At 41.1% G+C, this 22,576-nt stretch overlaps 1 protein-coding gene and 1 long non-coding RNA gene across 4 annotated transcripts in view; one reads left to right on the top strand and one right to left on the bottom strand.

Annotated features, from left to right (window-relative positions):
• Positions 1-21,812, top strand: part of LOC127367215 (proprotein convertase subtilisin/kexin type 4-like) — a 172,915-nt gene extending 151,103 nt beyond the window's left edge. For 2 of the 3 annotated variants that reach the window (XM_051406889.1, XM_051406888.1), the window contains exons 17-20: positions 4,852-4,975; positions 11,053-11,222; positions 15,056-15,118; positions 16,217-21,812. In XM_051406889.1, the coding sequence (XP_051262849.1) occupies positions 4,852-4,975; positions 11,053-11,222; positions 15,056-15,118; positions 16,217-16,447 (588 nt within the window). In that variant the 3' untranslated portion in view covers positions 16,448-21,812. The remainder of the gene's footprint in view (positions 1-4,851; positions 4,976-11,052; positions 11,223-15,055; positions 15,119-16,216) is intronic. The other variant, XM_051406890.1, reaches the window with a different exon arrangement.
• Positions 5,675-12,606, bottom strand: LOC127367218 (uncharacterized). The gene is made up of 2 exons (XR_007885452.1): positions 12,211-12,606; positions 5,675-9,576 (listed from the first exon to the last, which is right to left on the bottom strand). It is a non-coding gene; the product is annotated as an uncharacterized LOC127367218 (long non-coding RNA).
• Positions 21,813-22,576: the final 764 nt, after the last annotated feature.

Below are 22,576 nucleotides of genomic sequence, written 5' to 3'. Positions count from 1 at the left end.
TAAAAACAAAAACATTAGGTAACATCTTGGATGAAGGCATTTTTTTCTTGACGCAATGCAGAGCTATTTAATTGTGAAGCATCTACTACATTGAATTGATTTTAATGACTTTAATGTACTTGAAGTGTGCACTGTGCACCTGTTTTATCAAAAAGTAAATAAATACAGGTATCGGATCGGGTCTCGGCATCAGCAGATACTCAATATTAGTACAGTAACTCAACAATTGTACTTCTGTGACCTTTACAATCATAATAATGTATTACGTTGTCAGGAAAGTTTTATTTCTTTTAGTCCATGTAAACACATGAAAACATGTAAACGTGTGATAATTTATTCCATTAACTGGTTGTTATGTTCACTTCTACTGTAGTTCAGGTACAGTGGGTGTTAGTGCGGGTGGTTAAAGTATACTAACTTATGACTTACTAATTGCAAGTGGGGGTGGAACTTTGTTACACATCTTTGTCCACTATGTCTAATCCAAGAGGAAATTGAGACAACTGGCAATAATAAAATGCAAGCGGAATGCAGATCTTTTAGCCCTAAATATGTGATTTTGAAGTGGTAATGGTAGTTCGGATTTATGAATGCAGTTAGATTACTTAAAAAAGTAACAGTATAATTTGATGAATTGCTTATAACAAGGAAAACTACTCACTACTGGTAAACAAGTGTAAAAACATGTTCACACTCTACTGTAACAGCATATACAGTAACTACACAAACTCACACACAGCATCAAGTCTGGCAGACGCACTGTCAAAGCCTCGGTAGTTGCTACAGTGGAAACAAACTCACTTGTACATTCTCACAAACGTGTACTTTCAGCCACAAACACACACACTCTCTCACTCACTCTGGCCCAAGGTGGATTTCTAGAGGTGCATATATTTGCATATATCTGCATGTTTAATGAGTTTTGGGAGATCAAGCGATCCGTGCGGCCCTTTGTGGGTATTTCTTTCTTTTTTTTCTTTTCGAGTGTGTGTGTTTGTGTGTGGAGGGGGGGGTTCTCCATGTAAATATCACCCACTGTGTGTTGGCACCCGTCACAGATGGTCGGGGGCGAGGGCACCCTGTGGGCACAGGATACCTATTTCTGTTTGTCTGCGTGCTTTGTGAGACACAGAGAGTGTGACTCCTGTGTGTGTGTGTGTGTGTGTGTGTGTGTGTGTAGTTTGTATGTATTTGCAGGTGTTTGTATGTGTCATTCACTATGTGCACTTCTGCAGTGTTCTTGTGTATGCCTTTGTGTGTGTGTTGCAGAATGTTCATTTGTGTATTTGCATCTGTGTGTGTGTGTGTGTGTAGGTGTGTCTGCGCCTGTGTGTTACTGTAACGTATCTCTAAGTTTTATGTCTTAGTGTTTGCAATTCACTACATATTTGTGCAGTGTGTGCGCATGTGTATACAATTTAAACCTTTGTGTTCGTGCAACCCGTGTGTATGTTTGTTCAGTTGTTTGTGTTTAAGCCTGCTGCAGTGTGTGCGTGCCTGAGCGTGCGTGTGTCTCCCAGCATGCAGTGTGGCCATGATGGCCCTGTTTTGGATGATTGATGTGTTGGAGGGAGCAGCGAGGAGCTCAGGTTGGGCCAGAGCCTCAGTCTGACACACTGCTGCTTCCCTGCTGCTTTACATATGTAGACGCAGCAAGACTCCTCCTCCCCTCCCATCTGACTCTGCTTCCCTCTCCAACACAGCCAACACTCGCAGGTTCCTCTTTAGGGCTTTATTTTGAAGCTTCTGTGCATTGCACTTTTCAGGCAACTTCTTGTTTCACATTTTACCCCTGATAGTCACAGTGTGAGGTGCTGGGGGTTAAAGTAATAATACTCATTCAGTCAGACTTTTTTGTCTTGTCTCATAGCCAAGGCCTTCTAATTGTTTATCTGAGTCTGGTAGGTGAAGGGTTGTGATGAAAAACTGATTGTGATGGTCTATATGCTTTCCTACCCCTCATATTTTAGTGAAAACACAATAAATTTGTCAAAGTTGTTCCTATAATGCGTGTCATATGTAAAGATATGGAATATCTGCTACTGAACGCTACAGTGCAGAGATATCAGTATCATTATCAAGTAGTTAACTTAACACAAATCAGCTGATTTCTAAGAAGTAGAAAATGCAATAAAAGACAGTACAGTATTTATTTACCTTTGAATGTGTTAGGATGTAATAAGGTTTTCAAATAAAAATATTTAAGGTTTTCTTTCTTTTAGGACATGAACATGTTTTGACTAACAACTCTGGTATTAAATCTTTGAGCTGTGTAAAGCAATGTCAGGTATTAATTAACCAAAATAGCATAAATATATGTTCAGTTCTTTGAGTCTAAACTCTTAAATACTAAGTTATTTATAATATTTATTATATAAAAATAGTGTTGAAGTACATCTCAAGAGAAATGTTCTTGAGAGCAGGAAGTGTTGTATTGTACAATTTTGAAAGAATAAAAAAAGTTGATGTGAGTGAGCCATAGGCCTTTGTCTTAGAGGACATTTTGACATTTCACAGTAGAAAAAGCACAGGGGTATATAATAAAAAATAATTGGTTGAATTCCATTTAGCTGCCTCAGTTTCAGGGTCCTGCTACTACAGCAGAGCTACTGCTTACTACAATAGGGCCATCAAAATGTTATTAGTAACACCTGAGCTCTGAATCACCATGGACGAACAGATGTTGCGTACAAAACAACCACTGTTTAGCAGCAAATACGAAGCTACACATTTTAACAGTGTATTACCGCTAATTTACACATTCCCGTTTTCCTGTCTACCTTTTCTCAGCCAGTCCCGGGATTTGAACCGGAATCCATCCAGTCGCATGTTCTCGTATTTTCTCTAATCCACGATCAGTTCTGCTGAAACATTGTATCTACAATGATTTTCATTCCTAGTTTCATCTCCAAACAGCTGCCAAGTGGCGTTTCCCTTTTTTATGAATCTTTGTCTCTTTGTCTCCTGTCTGTGTCTTTCTTAATGATGTTTTCTGTCTTCCTCTCATGGGTTACATATATCTTTGTCTCGTCTCTGTTTGCCTCCCTCTGCATCACTATCTCTTTCTGAACTCCTCTCTCTTCTCAGGCTCACCCTCTATCGCTGGGTCTCACTTTCCTCTCCCTGGCACTCAACCGTTTTGATATCCCGCCATCTCTCGCCCATCACTAATCCCCCCACCTCTCTTTTTTCTCTCTCTGTAGTTTCTCTCTCTGGCTTTGAAATCCTTCCACTCTCCCCTCTATTCCTCTGTTTCTGCTAATCCTTTCATTTTCTTTGTCTCTTTTTTGTCTAAAAGTCAGTTTAATTTCTCCTTCCTTCATGCCCTGGTTTTTTCTCTGCTTGTAGCTCTCACACTTTTTATTCCACTATAGTTAAACATCATCTTTATCATGCCGGTAGAAGGTAAAGCATACTTATGGCTGACATCATCACCAAACATGATATTTTACTGCTACATAAAATTTTATATAATAAATATATTATATATATAATATATAAATATGTAAAGTTAAGGCATCCAAAAACAGTATTTATGGATTTCCCTGGACGCTTGTGTTGGGAGGGTGAATTTATGTTAAAAAAAAGAATTTCAGCTCAATTAGAAACCCAAAATATTTGACTCATGAAGTTTCCAAGCGACAACAGGGTCGCAGCTTCGGAGAGCCATGTCGACCCAGTAGAAAGGCATGCTGGGAGGCCGGCAGGCATGCAAGGCTTATCGATCCACCTGTAGCATCCAGCTGTTTGTTTACCAACAGCAAATCGATGCAGCGCTCGGCTGGGGGCTGCCGTGCCTGGCCTCTGGTCTGCTGGGAGCACTCACACATACACTCTCACATATATAGAATACACACACACACACAAACACACACATACACACACACACACACACACACACACAGGCAGGCTGGGCAGCTGCTCTGGCAGATGTAGAGAGTTTATATGGAGTGTTTTTTGTGGTATAACAGGATGACATCCATATCCACAAGCTAGTGGATCCAAATACTGGAGGACCTCATTCAGAACTGCTTAGCAGACCAGCTTAAAATACTAATATGATAATATAAATTAAAGTGAAACTGAAGTTATATAACGGACATGACTAAGATAGATCTTTTCACTAGAGAAGATGCTCCACTCTGTTGGCTTTGTCAAACTGCAAAAAGACAGTTCACTTCAAGCTTGAACTTAAACTTTAAAATAATCACAGTAATGACCAAGTTTGAGTTCTGTAAGTACAGTGATTCCCCGAACAGAGAAGGACATCTGTCCAAAAGGATTTTCAAAAGGGATCCCAACAGTTCCCTATGGATACACTTTGAGTTACTGAGCCAGAGGTACCTGGTTATTTGAGTTAAATACTAGCAAATAAAATAAAAAAATCTAAACTTAACATTTAGTTTCTTATGGCACTATGGTTCCCTAATCTACCACAGTGACCACAGTATTTCATATTAAGATGCTTGATTGTTGTAGAAACTGCGTGTGACGTTACACAAAAGCTTAAATGTGAAAAGATAATGGAATGCATAGAACTGAATTTAATAAGTCCAAATGTATTTACGTTTGTTTTGGTCAGGGTCCAACGTGCAGTATAGTCTGTCTGGTCCTGGCTGAGGGTCGATAACAGGCTTTGACCTGAAGTAGCAGCACACTTGTGTCAGAGATAGTTTCCTGTACAATATGTAAATAATTTACTACATTACATTTTTGTTGTTTCCTCCCCTGGAATTCAGTCCAAACAAGTCGACTTGGATGCGTAATGAATATTAGATGCAGGAAGAAAGTTTTCAACATGAATCCAGGCTTTTTGGTGAAATTATGGCCTTGCTGATTGTTTGTTTCCAGGTGACTGACCACAAAGGCACAGTGAGGAGCTGCATGAGGCCGAATGACGAGGAGGCATCCGGCGCCTTACTCAGTGTTACACTCATCCTCTACGGCACCTACCTCCCACACAGGACCATGCACGGTATGTGAGAGTGTCGACCACTCGCAGTACTTTGAACACATGTAACTAAGGAGAGAATGGACGCAGGTTCACTGCTTGACACATGCTCTCAGTGTACATCTGGAAAGCAGCAACCACTGAAATTAATCAATTAATCAGTTAATTTAAGAAGAAGAAGAACATATAAACTAGTAGTTCAACTATATTTAGACAAATTTAAAATCCTGATTTCCTGAAGTTTTCCACAAGTGCAGCGCAAAAATGTCCTAACCCTCCACTCTCGCTACCACCTGCCTCCCACCTGCCATCTTTGCTTCTTTGGCTGAGGCAGTGTAGTCAGAAGAAGTCAGTCGGGCCACTGACCACAGGGACTGTGATGTGTAATTACAGCATGACCCCTGGCTGCCCCTCCCCGATCCCACCCCCTCCTTCACGGTGTGTGTCAGCTCCCCCGGTGCCCATGACCTCCACACACACACACACACACCTCGTTAGCCACAGCAGCACGAAGCCACAGCACCGTCCTCTGTGTCCCTGTCGGGGGTTTTAGGGTTGTTAGAATCACCGAGGCATGCTGGGAGAAAGACATTGAACCAGACTTTCCTGTTGATCTTTGTCAATGGGGGTTCCCACCGGTGAAAAAGGTCCTGGAATATCATGGACTTTTGAAAGATGGTCAGGAGAAGTCAAGGACCTTAACAAATGAACTGTTCAAGTTAGGAAATTTCACAGATTGATTTATTTTGCAACTTTTTCACTGCTTATCTGAATTAAAACCTGAATTTTAGCCCAACTTTATTCAAAACGAGACCACAAGGAAGCATGCAAGCACTCCAGATCAGTTCTAGAAACCTGGGAGGAGATGGGAAAGTTGTGGAATTTATCTGAGGGCCACAGTGGGAAACCTCTCTATCTGTGTGTCTGTGTGGAGTGTGTGTCTTGCTCTGTTGCCCTCTCGTCTCTTTCTGTCAAGATGCTGATCTCTCTGTTGAGAAATCAATGGCTCTCCCCCTCCTTCTCTCCCTCTCTCTCCATCCATCCATGTATCCCTCTCCGTGCTCCTGGATCTAACCCAAGTTCAAGCTGTTAGTCAATCTGCTGTCCACACACGCACCACACACACACACACACACACACACACACACACACACACACACACACACACACACTAGTCATTCACAGGTTCGTGCAGTGTTGCTATTCCTTCGTCTTTTCTCCAATGAAATCATTATTTGGGTTTTTTTGGGCTCTGAACTTCACACATAATGATATACTGTGTGCAGATTATATTTGAATGCTATTTGGAGATTTTTGTGTTATTAATATATACGTTAAAGAAATGCTTATTCACTTTTTATGGAACTTAGATGAGCAGATGGATACCCCTCTCATATCTGCACACAAAATATTTAGCTATAGCCAGAAGGCAATTAGCTAAACTTAGCATATGCAAAGCGTATGCATTATGGATTAAACAAACAATATATAATGTAATATATATTTGCTTATATGTGTGTGTGTGTATATACACACGTATATAATAATACCGGTAGACTTCTGAGACGCATGGGATTTGTGCCCATTTAAGAGCATTAGCGAGGTTGGCCACTGATGTGATGGGGGGATGGAGGTAAGGGCTATGTGCAGATCAGTCAAGTTCTTCCAGACCTAACTGAGAAAAGGATGTCTTTATGGACCTGGCTGTGTGTATGAGGGCATTGTCATCTTGAAACAGGAAAGGGCGTTTCAATTACCTCAAAGTTGTAGGTAAAATATTATTTTATGCTGTTGAATTGTGATTTTTCAATCAGATCTTAAATGGAACAAAGTGGGCAAGCTCTAACCATAAAAAAACTCCACATCAAGTAACAAAAGTGTGTCCAAATATCTTTTAGGCCATATAGTGCACAATGTTATTTAAAGGACTAGTGTGTAAGATTTAGTGGCATCTAGTGGTGTATTGCAGATTGCAACAAACTGAAACCCCTTGACTCAACCGAGTGTGTAGGAGAAACTATGGTGGCCTGCAAAACTCGTGAAAAACGCAAGTCCCTATTGAGAGCCAGTGTTTGGTTTGTCCATTCTGGGCTACTGTAGAAACATGGCAGTTCAACATGGTGGACTCCATAGAAGAGGACCCGCTCCCTCTGTACATAAAAACAGTTAATTCTAAGGTAACAAAAAAGATGATTTGTATATTCAGGTGATTATACTTAATTAAAACATACCTATGAATATTATATTAAATATCTAAATAGATCCTCCTAAATGTTACACACTGGACCTTTAAGATTACTTATCCTGTAGCTTTAGAATTGCTACATGTCTTGGCTAATGGCCTGTTGACATGAACACAGTAAATGTTAACATTTTAGCATGCAGCCTGTGAATGTCACATTTCTAACCTGGGTATGTGAGAAACAGTCCCTGTCCAGACAGTTTAATATTACTCAAGGACCTCTGGTTTTCACTGGGGTGATTTAATGATTTCTGTCCTGTTCACAGTCAACTTTGTGATTATTATAGAACACACACATCCCAGTGGGAGTAGAAATTACTAAGTAAACCATGCATACTGATTTTCTATGACCCCTGCGTCCTCTGTTAAAGCCCCCGCACCTCTGTAGTTCATTGGAGTAAAAGAGGGAAACAGTTGGCAGTTTATTAGGTATACCTAGCTAAAACTAATGCAGTCCACAACAGCCCTGCAGTGAAGCATACCTTATGTTAATGAGGTTAGACAAAATATTAGAAACAGCTCTTAGTATAATGCAATACAGATTAACAAAAACTACATCCTCCAAAATGATAATACAGTTGAATCAACACCTCTTTAAAACAGTTTTGACAAAAACTGAACATTATAACCTTCTTGTTTGGTAGAATTTATTGCAGCTCTGTTGTAATAGACCGCATTTGTTATTGTTATGTGTACCTAATAAACTGTCCCCTAAAACAGAGTTATGAACAAGATTAAAATCAAAAGGTTCATGTCAGAAACAGGAAGAATATGGGGACTATGATCACTGGGCCTGATATAATGGCTGCATATTGATGATTTTGATCTATGATCTCATTACTTATCAAGAAGAAGCAGAATTCCCTCAAACCCTGATGTGTTCCTTTACATCACAGTTGACCTACTTGTAGATATAATTTTCAGACCGATTTAAACATTTATAACACTTACGTAAATGTACTTATGCGTACCCTAAAGTACAGCCAGCTGCGTTCACAGGACAGAAACTGTGATACTTACGATGTCATTTATACTGTAGTGGATATGTTTGCAAATTTAATTGTTTTTAGAGCTACAGTAAATCAGCAGTCCACTTATATTGTTCTCTGCCAGACATCCACCATCCTCCATCTCTCTGTTATGCCAGCAGATACCACACGGCGAGCTTTACAATCAGGATGTGTAGGATGAAGCTACGGGTGTCTTTTGTGATCCAGCCTCATCCGTGCGTGTTTGTACGTTTTTCTCCGCCTCTGTATGTGTGCTTGCCCACGTGTGTGTTTGTTTGGTGGCTGTGCAGCAAGTGAAGGTAAATTGCTGTGATTATGTGGCAGTAATTGAACAGGGATGGTGTGTTTAATTGAGTTGTTGTTTCCTGATGTTTCTCTGTAGTAGCAGGAGCCGCCGCGCTGACAGGTGCCTCGTCTTGCCTCGCCGAGATGAGAGTTGTTGTTTTTTTATATATATATATATATACCCTCACGTAGGCTTTGTTGTGTCTTTTTTAGACGCATTTCTGTGTGTTTTGGCTTAATGGTGTTTGTTTGGCTGAAGGATGTGTGTGGGTTTTACTGTTTCAGCAGGTAGAGGGAAGCGTGGGGTTTCTGAGATGGTTCTCTGAGCTCTGGCATGTTATATGCACAATGTTTATAATATATATAATGTATAGTTTAAATGTGTCTATGTGTGTGTATTCTTGTCTGTCAAAGTGTGTATGTGTATGCAGGCTTACTTGCATCTCTGTGATGATGTGTGTGTGAGAAAGAGATGTGCATGAATCGTTGTATGGTTTCTTACATGTTTGTGTATGTGTGTGCATGCATGTACTCTATATCACAGTCTTGGTGTGTGTGTCTTATATGTGTGTGTGTGTGTGTGTGTGTGTGTGTGTGTGTGTGTGTGTGTGTGTGTGTGTGTGTGTGTGTGTGTGTGTGTGTGTGTGTGTGTGTGTGTGTGTGCTCTATCTGATCTGCCTCCTGGGCTCTATGGCCCAAATCAAATGGTAGGAAACATCAATTTCACCATCGCGTCTCCTCCTCCTCCCTCTCCTCCTCACTCCTTGTATAATTTCTCCTCTCTTCTTGCTCTCCTCCCCCCCAGCTCCTGTCCTCCTTCTCTCCTCCCCTCCTTGGTGCCTTGCTCTCTGAGGAGGTGTGATTACGTTCCTCCTCTGAGCACCAGTGATCTAAGGGGTTCAGTGTGTGCGTCTCTATGTGTGTATCAGTGTGTGTTTGGTGACTGGTTGGTGATCTGAGCAGCCCGGCGCTGCGTATTGTGCGGCGCAATTCACGGACGACGTCTCCAGATGAATGCCTCCATTCACAATTACAGCCTCTCCATTAGCTGCAGCCCTCGCTGCCTTGTTGTTGTCTTTTCTTCTTCTCTGCAAAAAAAAAAAAAAAAAAGCAATTAAAGTAGGACAAAAACAAGCTGGAACACAAGCGGTGTACCTGGAAAAAGAAAAAAATAGCAAGGGAAGGGGTGTGGGAGTGTGATTCTTAAGTCGTTGTCCACACTACACAACACACTTTCTCTATTTGAACTTACATGCATGAATGCAATCTCCTCTGAGAGACTCACACAAGCCTCTCAATGTATGGTTTTGATTTGTTGTACTGTAAGTATTTATAGTTTCATTCTTAAAAGGATCACATTTCATTAGGAGCACAGAAAGTTGAGGGGAAACTCTAAAGTAAGTTCTGTTGCTGTTTAGGGGTTGTTTGTTTAGGGGTAAAACTTTGATTAATGGTTAAAGTAAAACATAAGGTTAGTTGTGTGAGTCACTTTTTCTTGTTTTACACCCACAGTATCACACTTAACAGTATGTGAACGCAAAAAGGGAATAACAGCGTTTCTAGCTTCAAGTCATTTTTGAATCAACAAATTAACAAATTAAAAGGGCTGAATGAAAACTGCAAATGCATTTTAAATGATAAAAATGTTTTATCACTGAGCAGAATGTTTATTTAATTTTGCTAAAGAAATTATTAATTGAAAGGAATAAGAAACACATTTGACTAATTATTAAAGATGTTAGCTTTGTATGATTTGCCTGTAAAGTCACTGAATTTTAGATGAAAATGTGAAATATTTGTTTACCACAACCTTTAGAAGTATTTGACCTGCCTGTTTGTTATACGTGTGTACAAACTGCCATAATGATTGAATGGCCACAGCTGGTTTGTCATAAAACTAACAAGTTCACTTTTTTGTTCTTTTTATTGTGACTGTTTCACAATAAAAGCCACCCCATGTTTGGCCAGATGAATGTTTTAAATGTGAAGAAGCAGCAGTAGGAAGGGTTCGGTTTGCATTTGCAGAGCAGTGTTAAGTTATTAAGTCATAATACTTACTGACTATGAGTTAATACAGCTCAGATACGGCTGTGAGGAGTGAACAGTGAGAATGATGTCAATGAGATAAAACTACAAACAGGATTACATGTCGCATCGTTTCCCTGTGAAACATTCATGCATAGGTATGCAGTTTAAATCTCGCACAAGAATGGTGGACTAATTATAAAAAACGACCATATAGAAAGGAAATTATAAAATGTAAATACATTGAATGGATTCTGCTGCTGCTGTCAGCAAATACTAAAACATTCAACATTTTGAGACAGCAAAAGTGACTCTGAAGGACCTGTTCCTGGTTTCTATTCTTTTATTTTTATTTTTGTATTACTTCAGCCAAGTAAATGTATTTTCAGACCTAATTTCTGTATCGTCTTTGGCAACATTTCAGACATTTGCGAAAAAAATTGACTTGACATTTGGATAGAAATGCAGCTACTGAGATAGACAGTGCCATGCACCACCTTAACAGTAGTTCTTTGCTTTCTCTTTTTCTTTTGCTTCAGAGGGACCCCTGCAGAGCATTGTGTCCATGGGGTTACGCCACCCTGTACCTCAGAGGGGGGTGTACCAGAGGGACGGTTTCCCCCCTCTGGATCTTATTCAATGGGTCTACCAAATGGAGAGAGACAGGAAGGTACGGGCTGATGATATCACTGTTCCAGTCAGACACAAGGTATAGTACTGTACACAGAGCGGGAGCGCACACGTTTCACACACATCACACACACTGTGATTTACTATTCCAATAAATCACTGGTGCCGCCTAATTTCCTATGGATTTCAATTTCCCCCTGGACATATCTGCATTGATCAACTTCAGGTGTAAGGATGTGCCAAGCGTCGCTCACTGTGACACTGAAGAATGGCTCGCAGATCTCTGCCATACGTGTGTGTGTCTGTGTCTGTGTGTGTAGGGGTACGACGGTAGGATTTGTGCACATGCAGCATTTCTGTTCAACGCCGTCATCACCGCCGAGGCTTTAGGATACAAATCCTTGAGTCTGAGTAATAACATCTGAAAATGTCAGAATCATACAGACTGAGACAGCTGAATGAGGACTTGAGATATTGTTATTCTGATCATATCTGCTCTTACACTGAGTCTAGGCCTGATTATGAGGAACAATTAAATATCATTCTGGCTTCTCCAACAGTTGTTGCTGCAGAAAGAAGAGCAGGATATAACTCCCCTTTGAAATCATCATCATTTTGTGGTCTACTGAATCGTCTTTCAGCACAGTGTTTGAACTGAAACAAATATAATTCTCTTTGAGACGAATACTGCATTATCCCCTCGCAATCATTGAAGCCTCCTATCTGTGTCCTTTATGGTGCATTATGAGGCCAATTACAGCTCTGACAAAAGAGTGCCACTGGATGCAAGGTAGCTCTGTTTGTGTGCACGTCACCGCCTGACATGTCCTTGCAGGGGTACACGGTCCCCGGGCCTGTAGATGAGTTTTGAGCCGGTGTTAGGAGGCAACGACGAGGCCTGACAATGTCTTTACCCTGAGTTCCTCCCCTAGAGGCAGATCTGAATGGATCGTAGAGGCAAGGAGGAGAAATAAATTGGAGAAAAGGATAAATCGATGCTTGGCGGAGAGGCAAACAGACCTTCCAACCCCCAGCCCAGACACACACACACACACACACACACGTACCACGCCGTGGCTTTTTTTCCTTGGGCTGTATTGGATTGGTATGCAGAGCCGAAGAGAGAGACGCTCAGAAAAAGACTTGGCCTACAAATGATGTCCTTTGTTTGATCCACTAGGTTGGGGAGAGGGGGGGTTGGTTGGTTGGTGGGTGGATGGGGAGGGTCGTCCCACAGAGACGGTGGAAGGGCTGGGAAACAAACATCTCTGTCTGTGAGCCTCTCTCTCTATCCCTCCCTCTCTCTCCCCCTCACTAACAGCCTCTCATCTAAGGGAGGAGAGAGAGAGATCAGCTCCAGGAAAAGCTGGTTGTCATCTGTTTCTGTTGATGACTTAGAGGGCAGACAGGATATGGTGTCGGTGCGTGTGCATTCCAGTGCATGAATATATGGTAAATCTGAAGCTTTCAATCTGAAGGATATTTCTGGGTTACTACCACTGATGTCTTCTTGCAGTTTTGGTCATCATCTGAGTAATAAATAACAGTTCAACATATTAAATGATCATAACCAAATCAAATGATTGGCCAAAACTACAAACATAAAGCTTCACAAATAATTTGGGCCTTTTTTATCCTTCTATTTCTTTTCCTGTGAGACTTGCTTACGAGCGTACCAAGTCAGATTCACCGAACTCTCTTAACTTCACAGACTTAATGAATGGCGCCTATTCATGAGAAGGTACACCTTCATGAGATTTGATCATTATAATCAATGCCCCCAAACTGCTATAAGGCTGCCTGTTCCACTCCGTTTTAAATGTCATACAAGAGTAAAAAGACTTAGTGTTGCAGAGCTTGAAGCCCTGTTGTTGAAAATCAGCAGAAAGAAAAAAACAAATTATGTGTCAGTAGTAGTTTTGGGGATTGGAAAATATGAGAAAATGTATGTGTGGCTCTCAACACTGTGTCATCGAAGAGCAGTAACAGAAGGACAGAAATAAAGACAGAATGGTTTAACATAAAGTTGGACAGCAAAAAATGTCTTGCTTGAGCAAATTGTTCCATGACTTAAATGAGAGACTGAACGATTGAGACTGATAAATGGCAGTATCTGATGGTTGATCGGTCCAGACTGAAATATTTCTAATAAACTATCCGAATGATTGCCATGAAATTTTGTACAGACATTCATGGTCCACAGAGGATAAATCCTACCGACTTTGGTGAGCCGCTAATGTTCCCTCTAGCGCCACCAGCAGGTCAAATGTTTCACGTATCCTCACCAGATTCAAGACGATTACCGGTCATTAAGTGCTATCCTAAAAGACCTGTTTCTTGTTTCTGTGTTTTATTCTTGGTTACTTTTATTTTTGATTTCAGAAACACATTTAAACTCTGATCTCATTCAGACTAGGACATTATAACTCTTAAGTCAATAAAGTGTTTTGTACGTGACTCCGAAGACTGGCCTGGACCACTGTTCCTACTGATAGTGGTTCTCTCATGAAGTTTATCAGACCAACTTCAGTCTCAAAACAGATTTTTAAGACGCTATCAAATAAAAACTTCAGCCCTAACTCCAATTATTCATGCTCAGGTTTTTGCTCCATCACCACTCACCCTGTCTACACTCCACCACACCATTTCCAGCTCTCCTGTTTCGGAGACATACACTATTCTCAGCTCTTAACCAGCAACAGCATACAACGCCATTTATTTTAGCTTGGGAGTTCTCTTTTCGCTCCATGTCTTTTTATAGTTTTGCTGTTCATACTGTACTCCCCGCTGTGCTTCTATTTTCATGAATGCTGTGAGAAATAATTGAAAGCGCCGTGTACGGTGCCGTCTGTTGCAGCGCTCCCACTTCCTCGTGCCTTGTAAATACTGTATCACTGAAACCCCCGCTGTAAACTGCCGGCTTGGGATTCCTCACAACTCTGAGATGTCAACACTCACTGAAAACTTGAGCCAAGATCAAATCGTAACCAGAGTCTGAACGTCGCTCCTGTGGACAGAGCCAGTTTTTGATTGATTTCAAATTCAGCTGTTTGTCCTTGTCTGTTTCCTTGAGAAAACAGAGTTGAATCAGGTTTCCTCTGGTGTTTTCCCAGTTCTTTTCGTCACTCATGACATCCATAAGGAGGGGGAAAAGGATGTCAAAGGAGTCACAACCCCTGCTGCATGTGGCGCTGGTGTGAAGTGCAACAGACGGAGAACCTCAAGGAGTCTTTACAAGATCAAATGATTTACCACAACAACTATAAATAAATCATGGCATATTGGAATCAGATGGGCCACTTCACAATTCTTTCTCATAAAGGTCATAGGGTTGTATAATGTCCTTTGTCACACAATCCTTGATGATGTCATGAGGTTTTGGGGTAGCGATTTCCAGAAAGGCTAAAATTGGGGAATTGGGGGTGTGGGGTTTGAAAGGTGCAGTTGTTTAACAGAAAGAGTTTTGAATGAAAAGATTCTGTTGGTTGCATTATGGGAAATAAAGTAGCTAGTGTTTTTTTAACTCGACCCGTAATATTGACTTCGATTTTAACTATTAATTTTCAAATCTGTCTCTTATGCGTTCCCCCACTTATTTTAATTGGAACACAAAATCACTGCAGTACACCTTCAATTTAAAGGACCAGTATGTAGGATTTAGTGGCATCAAGCAGTGTAGTTGCAATGTAGTTAAAAATTAGTAATTCTGAGGTAACGAAAACACAACAATTCTTATGTTCATGTGATTACACCTCCTAAATGTTACACAATGCATCTTTAATAACTGCAGTGACTCATGAACTCATGTTTTGTCATCCTGGGTTTAATCCTCAGAAACAGCATGGGCTTCATGGTTCTATACTATCCTACCTTTTATTTGTCTGTAACATACATTTTTGTTCCATCACCCAGATGTTGAAGATTCCTGATAACAAGACCTTCAACAAGCTCCTGATGTCCAGTATGGCTTTCCAGGTACGCTGCAGCACCAAGTCCAGATAATGTAGTCAAGTGTCCATCCAGAAAATGTGAATTAATGTGCGTTCGCATCAACTACTGCTGCAAAGATTAGGAGTTAGGCTTCATTGAGATAAACCATTGGTTGCGTTAATTCTCCAGTTGGGTGCCATTAAACCACTGCAGAAGAAGACGCAATGAAATGACATAATTCAAGGAGTGCCAGTCAAACCTCCGACAGTACGAAGCATGATGGAAATATGACATTTCGGTTTGTTTCATTTATTACTTTATGGAAGGTTACAGGCTCCTCATCGCTCCACACAGATCTAATGTTTTCTTCTGCTGCTATTTTTTTGTCTCTCCGGTGAAGCAGACGTATGAGTGACATGTTAGCTACGTTTCGATTGCACTTGGGCGCATTTTGTTTTTATTGAACTTTTCCATCTCAGCCGAGCATAAGAAATGTTTTGCAATATTTTTCCTCTTTTTAAAATTTACTACGTTTTCACTCAGGTTTTTTAAAGCACAAATTGAAAACGTGCATACAAACAGGTGGATAGAAATGCACTCCCTGACTGTTTCTTAACTGTCTCTTTGTATTTTCAGGAATTCAGTGACTGTTTAATGAATTATTTGCATGATGAAACAGTTAAAGGTTACAATTCGGAAGAGATGAGAGACTGATTTTGTGGGTTTTCATTTCATGCTAGGCACATGGCATTTAGCCCATTTGGCAGCCAAAATTCCAGTTTTTTCTTACTGGACATGTGGCTCATTTTACGTCTGACACAATTAATCAATTAATTGACTAGTTGATCCTTTCATCCTGATGTTTTTCCCTATTTTCAGCCTCTCTGGATCTGCTGTCTTTCTTTGTCATGTGTAATAGATAACTTAAGATCTTAAAGTTTTGGATTGTTGGTTGGATAAAACATGAATTTGACATCTTCACAGAAATCCTGTTTGTCTTTATGAAATGGTGACAGGCATTTTTCATTAGCGGATGTTGAAAGTAGCCATTAGTTGCAGCCATAGTTGCTTTTACTGTCTGCCTCTGCATGAAATTCCTGTAGATTAAGTCTTCTCATGTCAAATTAATGCTATATCCAACAGTTACATCAGACAGATGTTGCACAGAAGTCTTCCACGGGGGCAAGACCTTCTGCTGTGAAGAAGCTTCCTGAGACCATCAGGGATAATGTGGACAGAGAGAGCGGCTCCTTACCATCACAGACTCTCCAGGGTGCCGTCATGGATGTGAAGGAGGTGCGACAGTCAGACTCTTCAGCTCCAGGAGGAGGGGAAACTGTGAGCAGAAAGGCAGGGGAAGGGAAGGGGAACTGAGGAAACAAATATGAAGCATGGTTAAATAAAGACTGTTATTTTTCACAGTGCAGTAAGTCAATTGATCGTGAATCAATTCCATGTCCAGCACTTTGACTGTGTGGCCTCAGTGTTGGCACAGATTATTTATTGTGGATTCCTAGCTCGGCTTTAAAACTCAATCACTCTCCAAGCCACAGAAACACACACAAACATATAAATCCTTCCCCAAAAACAAATAGTTTCAGAAGCGGGTCTCTGCACTCATCTCCCCTCCTTGTTTGCTTTCGGAAGTTGCAAAGGTTAGTGAAAGATATGTTTGTCTTTTTCCACTTCATTGAAGGGTGAACTCAGCTCAGTGCAATAAGAAATGGATTACCCATTCATTAAAGGGGCTGCGTCACTCCTCATTGAGTTGGACAAATAGCAAATTAATTTCTAGCCGCCTAATTTCTCTCTGTTCTCCACTGAATTTCCGATAACGTCGAATTACTGATCACAGCCATGTGAACTCCCTCAACTTTTTATCAATTCATTAAAAATGTGCCACAGCGGAGATGCTACAGAGGAAATTCTCTCTCTTATTTCTGCATGCTTCCTCCACCAGCACAACACTGTATACAAACAGAGATCAACTCAAGTGTTTAATTGAAATTAGGATATTAAAAACACCAGAAACCGTTACAGAAAGTGTTGGAAGAAGTTACTTTGTTGCCATTTTGAATCAGCCGTAAACTTTTAAACCGGTGCATCCCAATATGAAACAAAGATGTCAGAGTGATAGCAGCTCTGTCCCAGTCAAGTGCAGGTCTGAAGGTAGTGGTGTTTTGTAAAGTAGCAGTAGTGTATTGACAGGGCTGTATTGATGTTTCAATTAGAGCAGCGTTACATAGTGCCGCAGCATGGTAACACGGTGCGTCTCCTGCCATCTGCTCTGCCTCCACGTCTGACGAACGAGGCACGTGGGGCTAATCGAGCCGCACATGAGCGATGGGACCACGAGATCTATCACACACACACACACACACACACACACACACACATCGTATACGCACGTCCTTATGCAGAAAAATGGGGGGAGACGAGGGAGAGCGCCTCAGCCCCGCTGTTTAAACAGCCTTCAGAAAGCCTGTGATTCCTCCCCTTCTCCCTTCATATGTGCCACAGGAGCAGCCAGCAGGTTATTTCTCTGACAAGGAAACGGGCAAACGCACCAGATGCACGAGTTAAAAATCTTCAAAAGCTCATCTGATGGAGAGACAAAAAAAGGGGAACAGCTTCTGCCAGGTTTTCTCGTGCTGGGACGGTCTGAAATAACAGTGTGCATTATGCCTGGCGTTATTGCCTGCCAAACCACACGAATCAAAGACCTCATTGTGTGGATTACCTCGTTAATCTGTTGATGCCATTGAGTAGTATTGCAGGTGTTAATGTGCCAGGTTTTCTCTCTCTCTCTCTCTCTCTCTCTCTCCCTCTTTCTCTCCCTCTCTTCTCTTATTGGGGAGGTGTAGCGTTAGGTTGGTAATCTGCTTTAAATGCTTTCTGGGGAATGAGACAGGCTGAAACCCAGCCAAGAGAACTCTGCTATCATGAAGAGCGTTCTCTTAATACAGCACACAGAGGGGACTGACAGACTGAGGCTAGCGGCGCCAGTGCCAACGGGGACAAGCTAGGGAGCTACACGCCCCACGCCACTTGTTGAAATATATGACTGTATGAATAATGAAAGAGGAAGAGGAAAGTGGTATTGCTAAAGCAGTCCCACAATGACATCCATCACAGAAATGCCTCGTTGCTCTCCTTCCTCTGTTTCCTCCTGCAAAAAAAAAAAAAACTCCCAAGTTGTGTCTCTTTGGAGGAGCGAACCAAAGCTCAGCTCTGTGCCTGCCTGAGCTGATTTAGAGGTGAACTCCTAAACCAGAAAGAGAAGAGCGAGATAAAGAGACAGACAGAGAGAAAGACAGAGGGAAAGGGACAGAAAGAGAGGTAATCCTCCCTTTTTTCTGCTCCCCAGGGTGGTCTCTTCATCCAGGGCCTCAAAGAGGGACAGAATACACCTCCTCGCTACAATGGAGGGGACCCACAGGGGCTGTTGCTATCTGAGTGTGTGTGTGTGTGTGTGTGTGTGTGTGTGTGTGTGGGGGTGCAGCTTTAAGCAGGCCTTTGAGTGGCCTAATTGCATTGGAATACAGCAGTCTGAGAGCTGGCTCAGATCACGGCAGGCTGCTGGAGGGGTTAGCGCCCGCACCTCGACAGCCACACTCAGCAAAAGAGCCCCGGCACAATGCACACAATTAATGCTCTCCCTCTCGTTAACTCTCTCCCCACTTTTTGTCCTCTCCTACTTCTTCTCTCATTCTCCTCCTTCTCGCCCCATATCTTACTCTCTCTCCTCTCCCTCTCTTGCCTCACCCCCCCTCCCTCCGTCCCCCAGTATGTAGTCACTCACCCACTGTATTAATCCTCCCATACAGCCTGTCAATCTCCCTCTCTCTTTGATGCACACAACAATTACAGTACGGATGAAAGGCGTGGGTCGGCTCTCGTTATGTAAGACTTGAAACAAGCCTTGGTGAGAATTATTGATATCTGAACAGCTAATCTGAAATAAAACCTCAACAACGTGACATCTCTGTTATTACTTTTGCAACAATTGATCTGCCCTTGATTAAAAAGTATTGAATGTTTTGTATTTCGGTGTAACAATGCAAGTTACATTGTTATAACTCGGGATATCTTTTATTTGGAAGATACAATCTTACTAATTCAAAGAGACTGGTTCAGTTCTCACTATTTTTGTCTTTGTGTCTGGTCTGGTATGAGCCACACAAGTCAAAGCTGTGCAAGGTGGTGGAAGCAAAGCAAAGAAATTTTCATTTATTCATGATTATTCTCTCAATATTAGGCTGCAAGAAACCAAAAATGCTCCAGCAGTGACTTTTTTGTGTCTTTGTGGCACTAAATACTATTATTAGACATCTTATTGTACCTAATAGGATTACACTATAGTAGTATAATAGTCCAGCTATCATCATAACAGTATTTAATAGGGTAATATGCCTATCTACAGTAAGAAATGAAATAATTACTCGATAAACAGATAAAAATGAATCTGCAATTTTAATAATTGATTTCTTTAACTCCTTTGACAATAATCTGAACAGGTCTAGGTTTTGTCCAATTTAAATGCCCCCCCAGACATGTTTTAAGACATAGGTATACTGTGCTTAATAAAATAATAATTTGGGTCCCATATTGAATTACCTCGTTGAAAATTCTTAACATCACATCTGCTCCTTCCCCCTGATTGAAATAATACAGAATAGATGAATATGCAAATATGTTTTATTTCAGAAGTTAAAGTACTAGACGCAAGATGTCTCAAGCTTCAGTGAAAAGCCACATCACACACCGCATACTGGGCCGTGATTGGCTTTCAGACCGGTTGTGACGTCACATCCAGGTGTTAAACTGAGATTTAAAGTGAGCTCAGAGAAACTTTTCCCCTTTAGCAGATGAAGCTGAAACAATGCACATACATCATTCTGCACAGTGAAGCTCCAAACATCCAAGTCAAGTAACAATGAGCAAAATTAATTTCTGACTAGAGGGGGCTTTAAATATGCCATTGTGGGTTCTGGGGAGCAATTTTCACTCATAAGATCATGAAAATAATTGTTAGTTGCAGCCTTACATACACCCATTTTGCAGTGATTTTTGTATAGTATCCTTCTAAAAGTTATTACACTGGGACTATATTTCTGTCAGAAGGGTTGAGTTACTGTGCATTGCTCCTACAGTAGACGGTGGACAGTTCATTAAATGGGTTAATGTAGTCAGACAGATCCCAGCCTCTCTACCTCCAGGTTGGACTCTTTAAATGGAACTCGGTGGACTGTGTGTGTGGAACAATCAATGATTTTAAAAAACATATCATATTTAACCAGCCCCTCCTCTGATTTTCTTTATTACACGAGCCGTGTCTTAATAAAATCTAATTATTTCCGCTCGCAGGACGCTTTCTGGTGAGAAATTGGCAGAGGGATGTGAGCTGATGTATGGGGAGACAGTCGCCTAATTAGAGCGTTAGAAATTGAATCTTTACAGCACACGGGTCATATAATTATCCTACTGTTAATTTAACGCTTACATTCTCTGCTGTTCATTTTTATTCCCTTAAATGTAGTTTGGCAGCGGCACTCGGTGCTCAGCACTGTGTTTTTACTGTATAAGAGGAGGCAGCATGGCCCCTAACACTGGCCCCTCTGAGTGATTGAATAACTGAGGACCCTGCAGTCCAAATAACAAGGCTCGCATCATTTATGCATTGTTAAGCCATGTAATTGAAACGAGCCATAGTTTGCATATTACACCATTAAAATAATGTGCTTTGCGTTTCTCCCAACACGACTATTTAAGCCTGTGTGGCGATGTGGTAATTCCTTGAATTACAGCCTAATTACCACAATGTTCTTTTGATTTGGCCGATTTCAATGTTACGCCACAATAATGTTCAATATTACCAGAATGAATTACTGAGCCGTGCCTGGAAACTTTTCCCCGTATGACTTAAATCCTGGCGGCTTCATGTGCTATCAGTGCAGCTGGATTCACATCCATAAAGGATTATTAGCCTATGAAATGAGATCCATTAAAGGCCCAATCAGTAATACTTAATTGAAGAGCTTGAGTTATACATGGAATATGAGCATTTTGTGCTTCTCAGCTGATCATCATTAGCCTGGTTTATGTCACTGTTTACAGGTATCATTAATGTAAACAGATCAATGATGTCAGAAAACAATAAAGATTTATAATTACTGTTGTCTTGTTCATCCTTCCAAAAAAAACACACCTTAATATTTTGCTACAATTTGGTTGCACATTGTGCCTTTAAAGGATAAAAATAACAAACTTTGTTTTTAATATACAATTTTAAATCCCTAGATGCATTTTAAGGTGATTACATTGTATGTTTTATTCATCTTTGTTAGTGAGATGAGAGATTAAGAATCTGTTTCCACCTCTAAAGCAGCATCAATACAAAGAAAAGTTTAAGAACAACTTAAACCAGTGTTATGAAATCTAAAGCGGGGATTAGAGAACATTTTGTAATTAGCACTTTGCCTTTGTTACACGCCCCTGTATTGTTCACACACCTCGGTCTAAACACATGACATGTGTCCTTGTGTGAACTTTTTGAATAAATTACCATTGCTAAGAATGATTTGTGTGCATGCGTATTCCGCATGTAGACGTTTCTGTTTTTTTTTTTTACTGCGCACTTTGAATATTTTTTGTGAAAATATTTCATTGATAATTGCTTTTTTACTGCCTTTTAATTTTACTGTTACGTTCAAGTTATTAAATAAAATGTTTAATTACACTTTGAGTCATTTGCATAGTTTAGAAGTTATAAATTGTGGATATTGAAGAACTGCCTCCATTGATTTATAGGTTTAATTTGTGGCCAGTATGTATTACTTTATTTCTGGTGGATTGGGTTATTGGTGCCATAGACCAACCAAAAGCGCTCTTTAATTGCATATATACAGTAGGAATTATTAATGTCTTCTAATATCCCAAATGAAGGGACTGCTTCAGAAGTTAGCAACTTGAAACGTACTTGTGCCAAGCCAAATTTTTGTGTTTTTTCTCCCACAGTTTGCTTTATGTCACTGCAGTGTGCGGAGCAGCTTTGAGGACAGACATAATCTCTCTCATCTTTTTCAGTTTTTCCAGCCCTTTCTCTCTCTCAGGGCCCTGTGCTCTTTACTCCTCCCTCCTTTATCCCTGCGAAGGCTTTGTCCCTGCAGCAGAGAGCCTCTCTAAATAGAGGCCTTTAGATAGTCCAGGAACAGGGGAGAGAGAAGGGGGTGGGGGGGAGCAGCAGCGACGCGACTGCTGTTGTTTCATTTACCTCTCCCTATGGCAACCAGCAGCGGTCGGCCAGGAATGTCCCCTCTCTGGACAAAGTCCTGGTCCCTGAAGCTGACATCGGGGGGACGACAGCTGGGACGGGTTGGAAACCTACCCTCCCTGCCCTGGACTGGAGGCCTGAGTCTGGACTTAATCCTCCTCTTCACTTGTGTCTGTCCTCACTTTACTGAATGATGAGCAGCCAGAGAAGCTTTTCACACACTATTACCT

The sequence above is a fragment of the Dicentrarchus labrax genome, unplaced genomic scaffold (assembly GCF_905237075.1).
Source record: "Dicentrarchus labrax unplaced genomic scaffold, dlabrax2021, whole genome shotgun sequence".
NCBI classification, from domain to species: Eukaryota; Metazoa; Chordata; class Actinopteri; family Moronidae; genus Dicentrarchus; species Dicentrarchus labrax.
The sequence above is the reverse complement of the archived record's forward strand: the minus strand, read 5'-3'. Positions and strand labels throughout refer to the sequence as shown.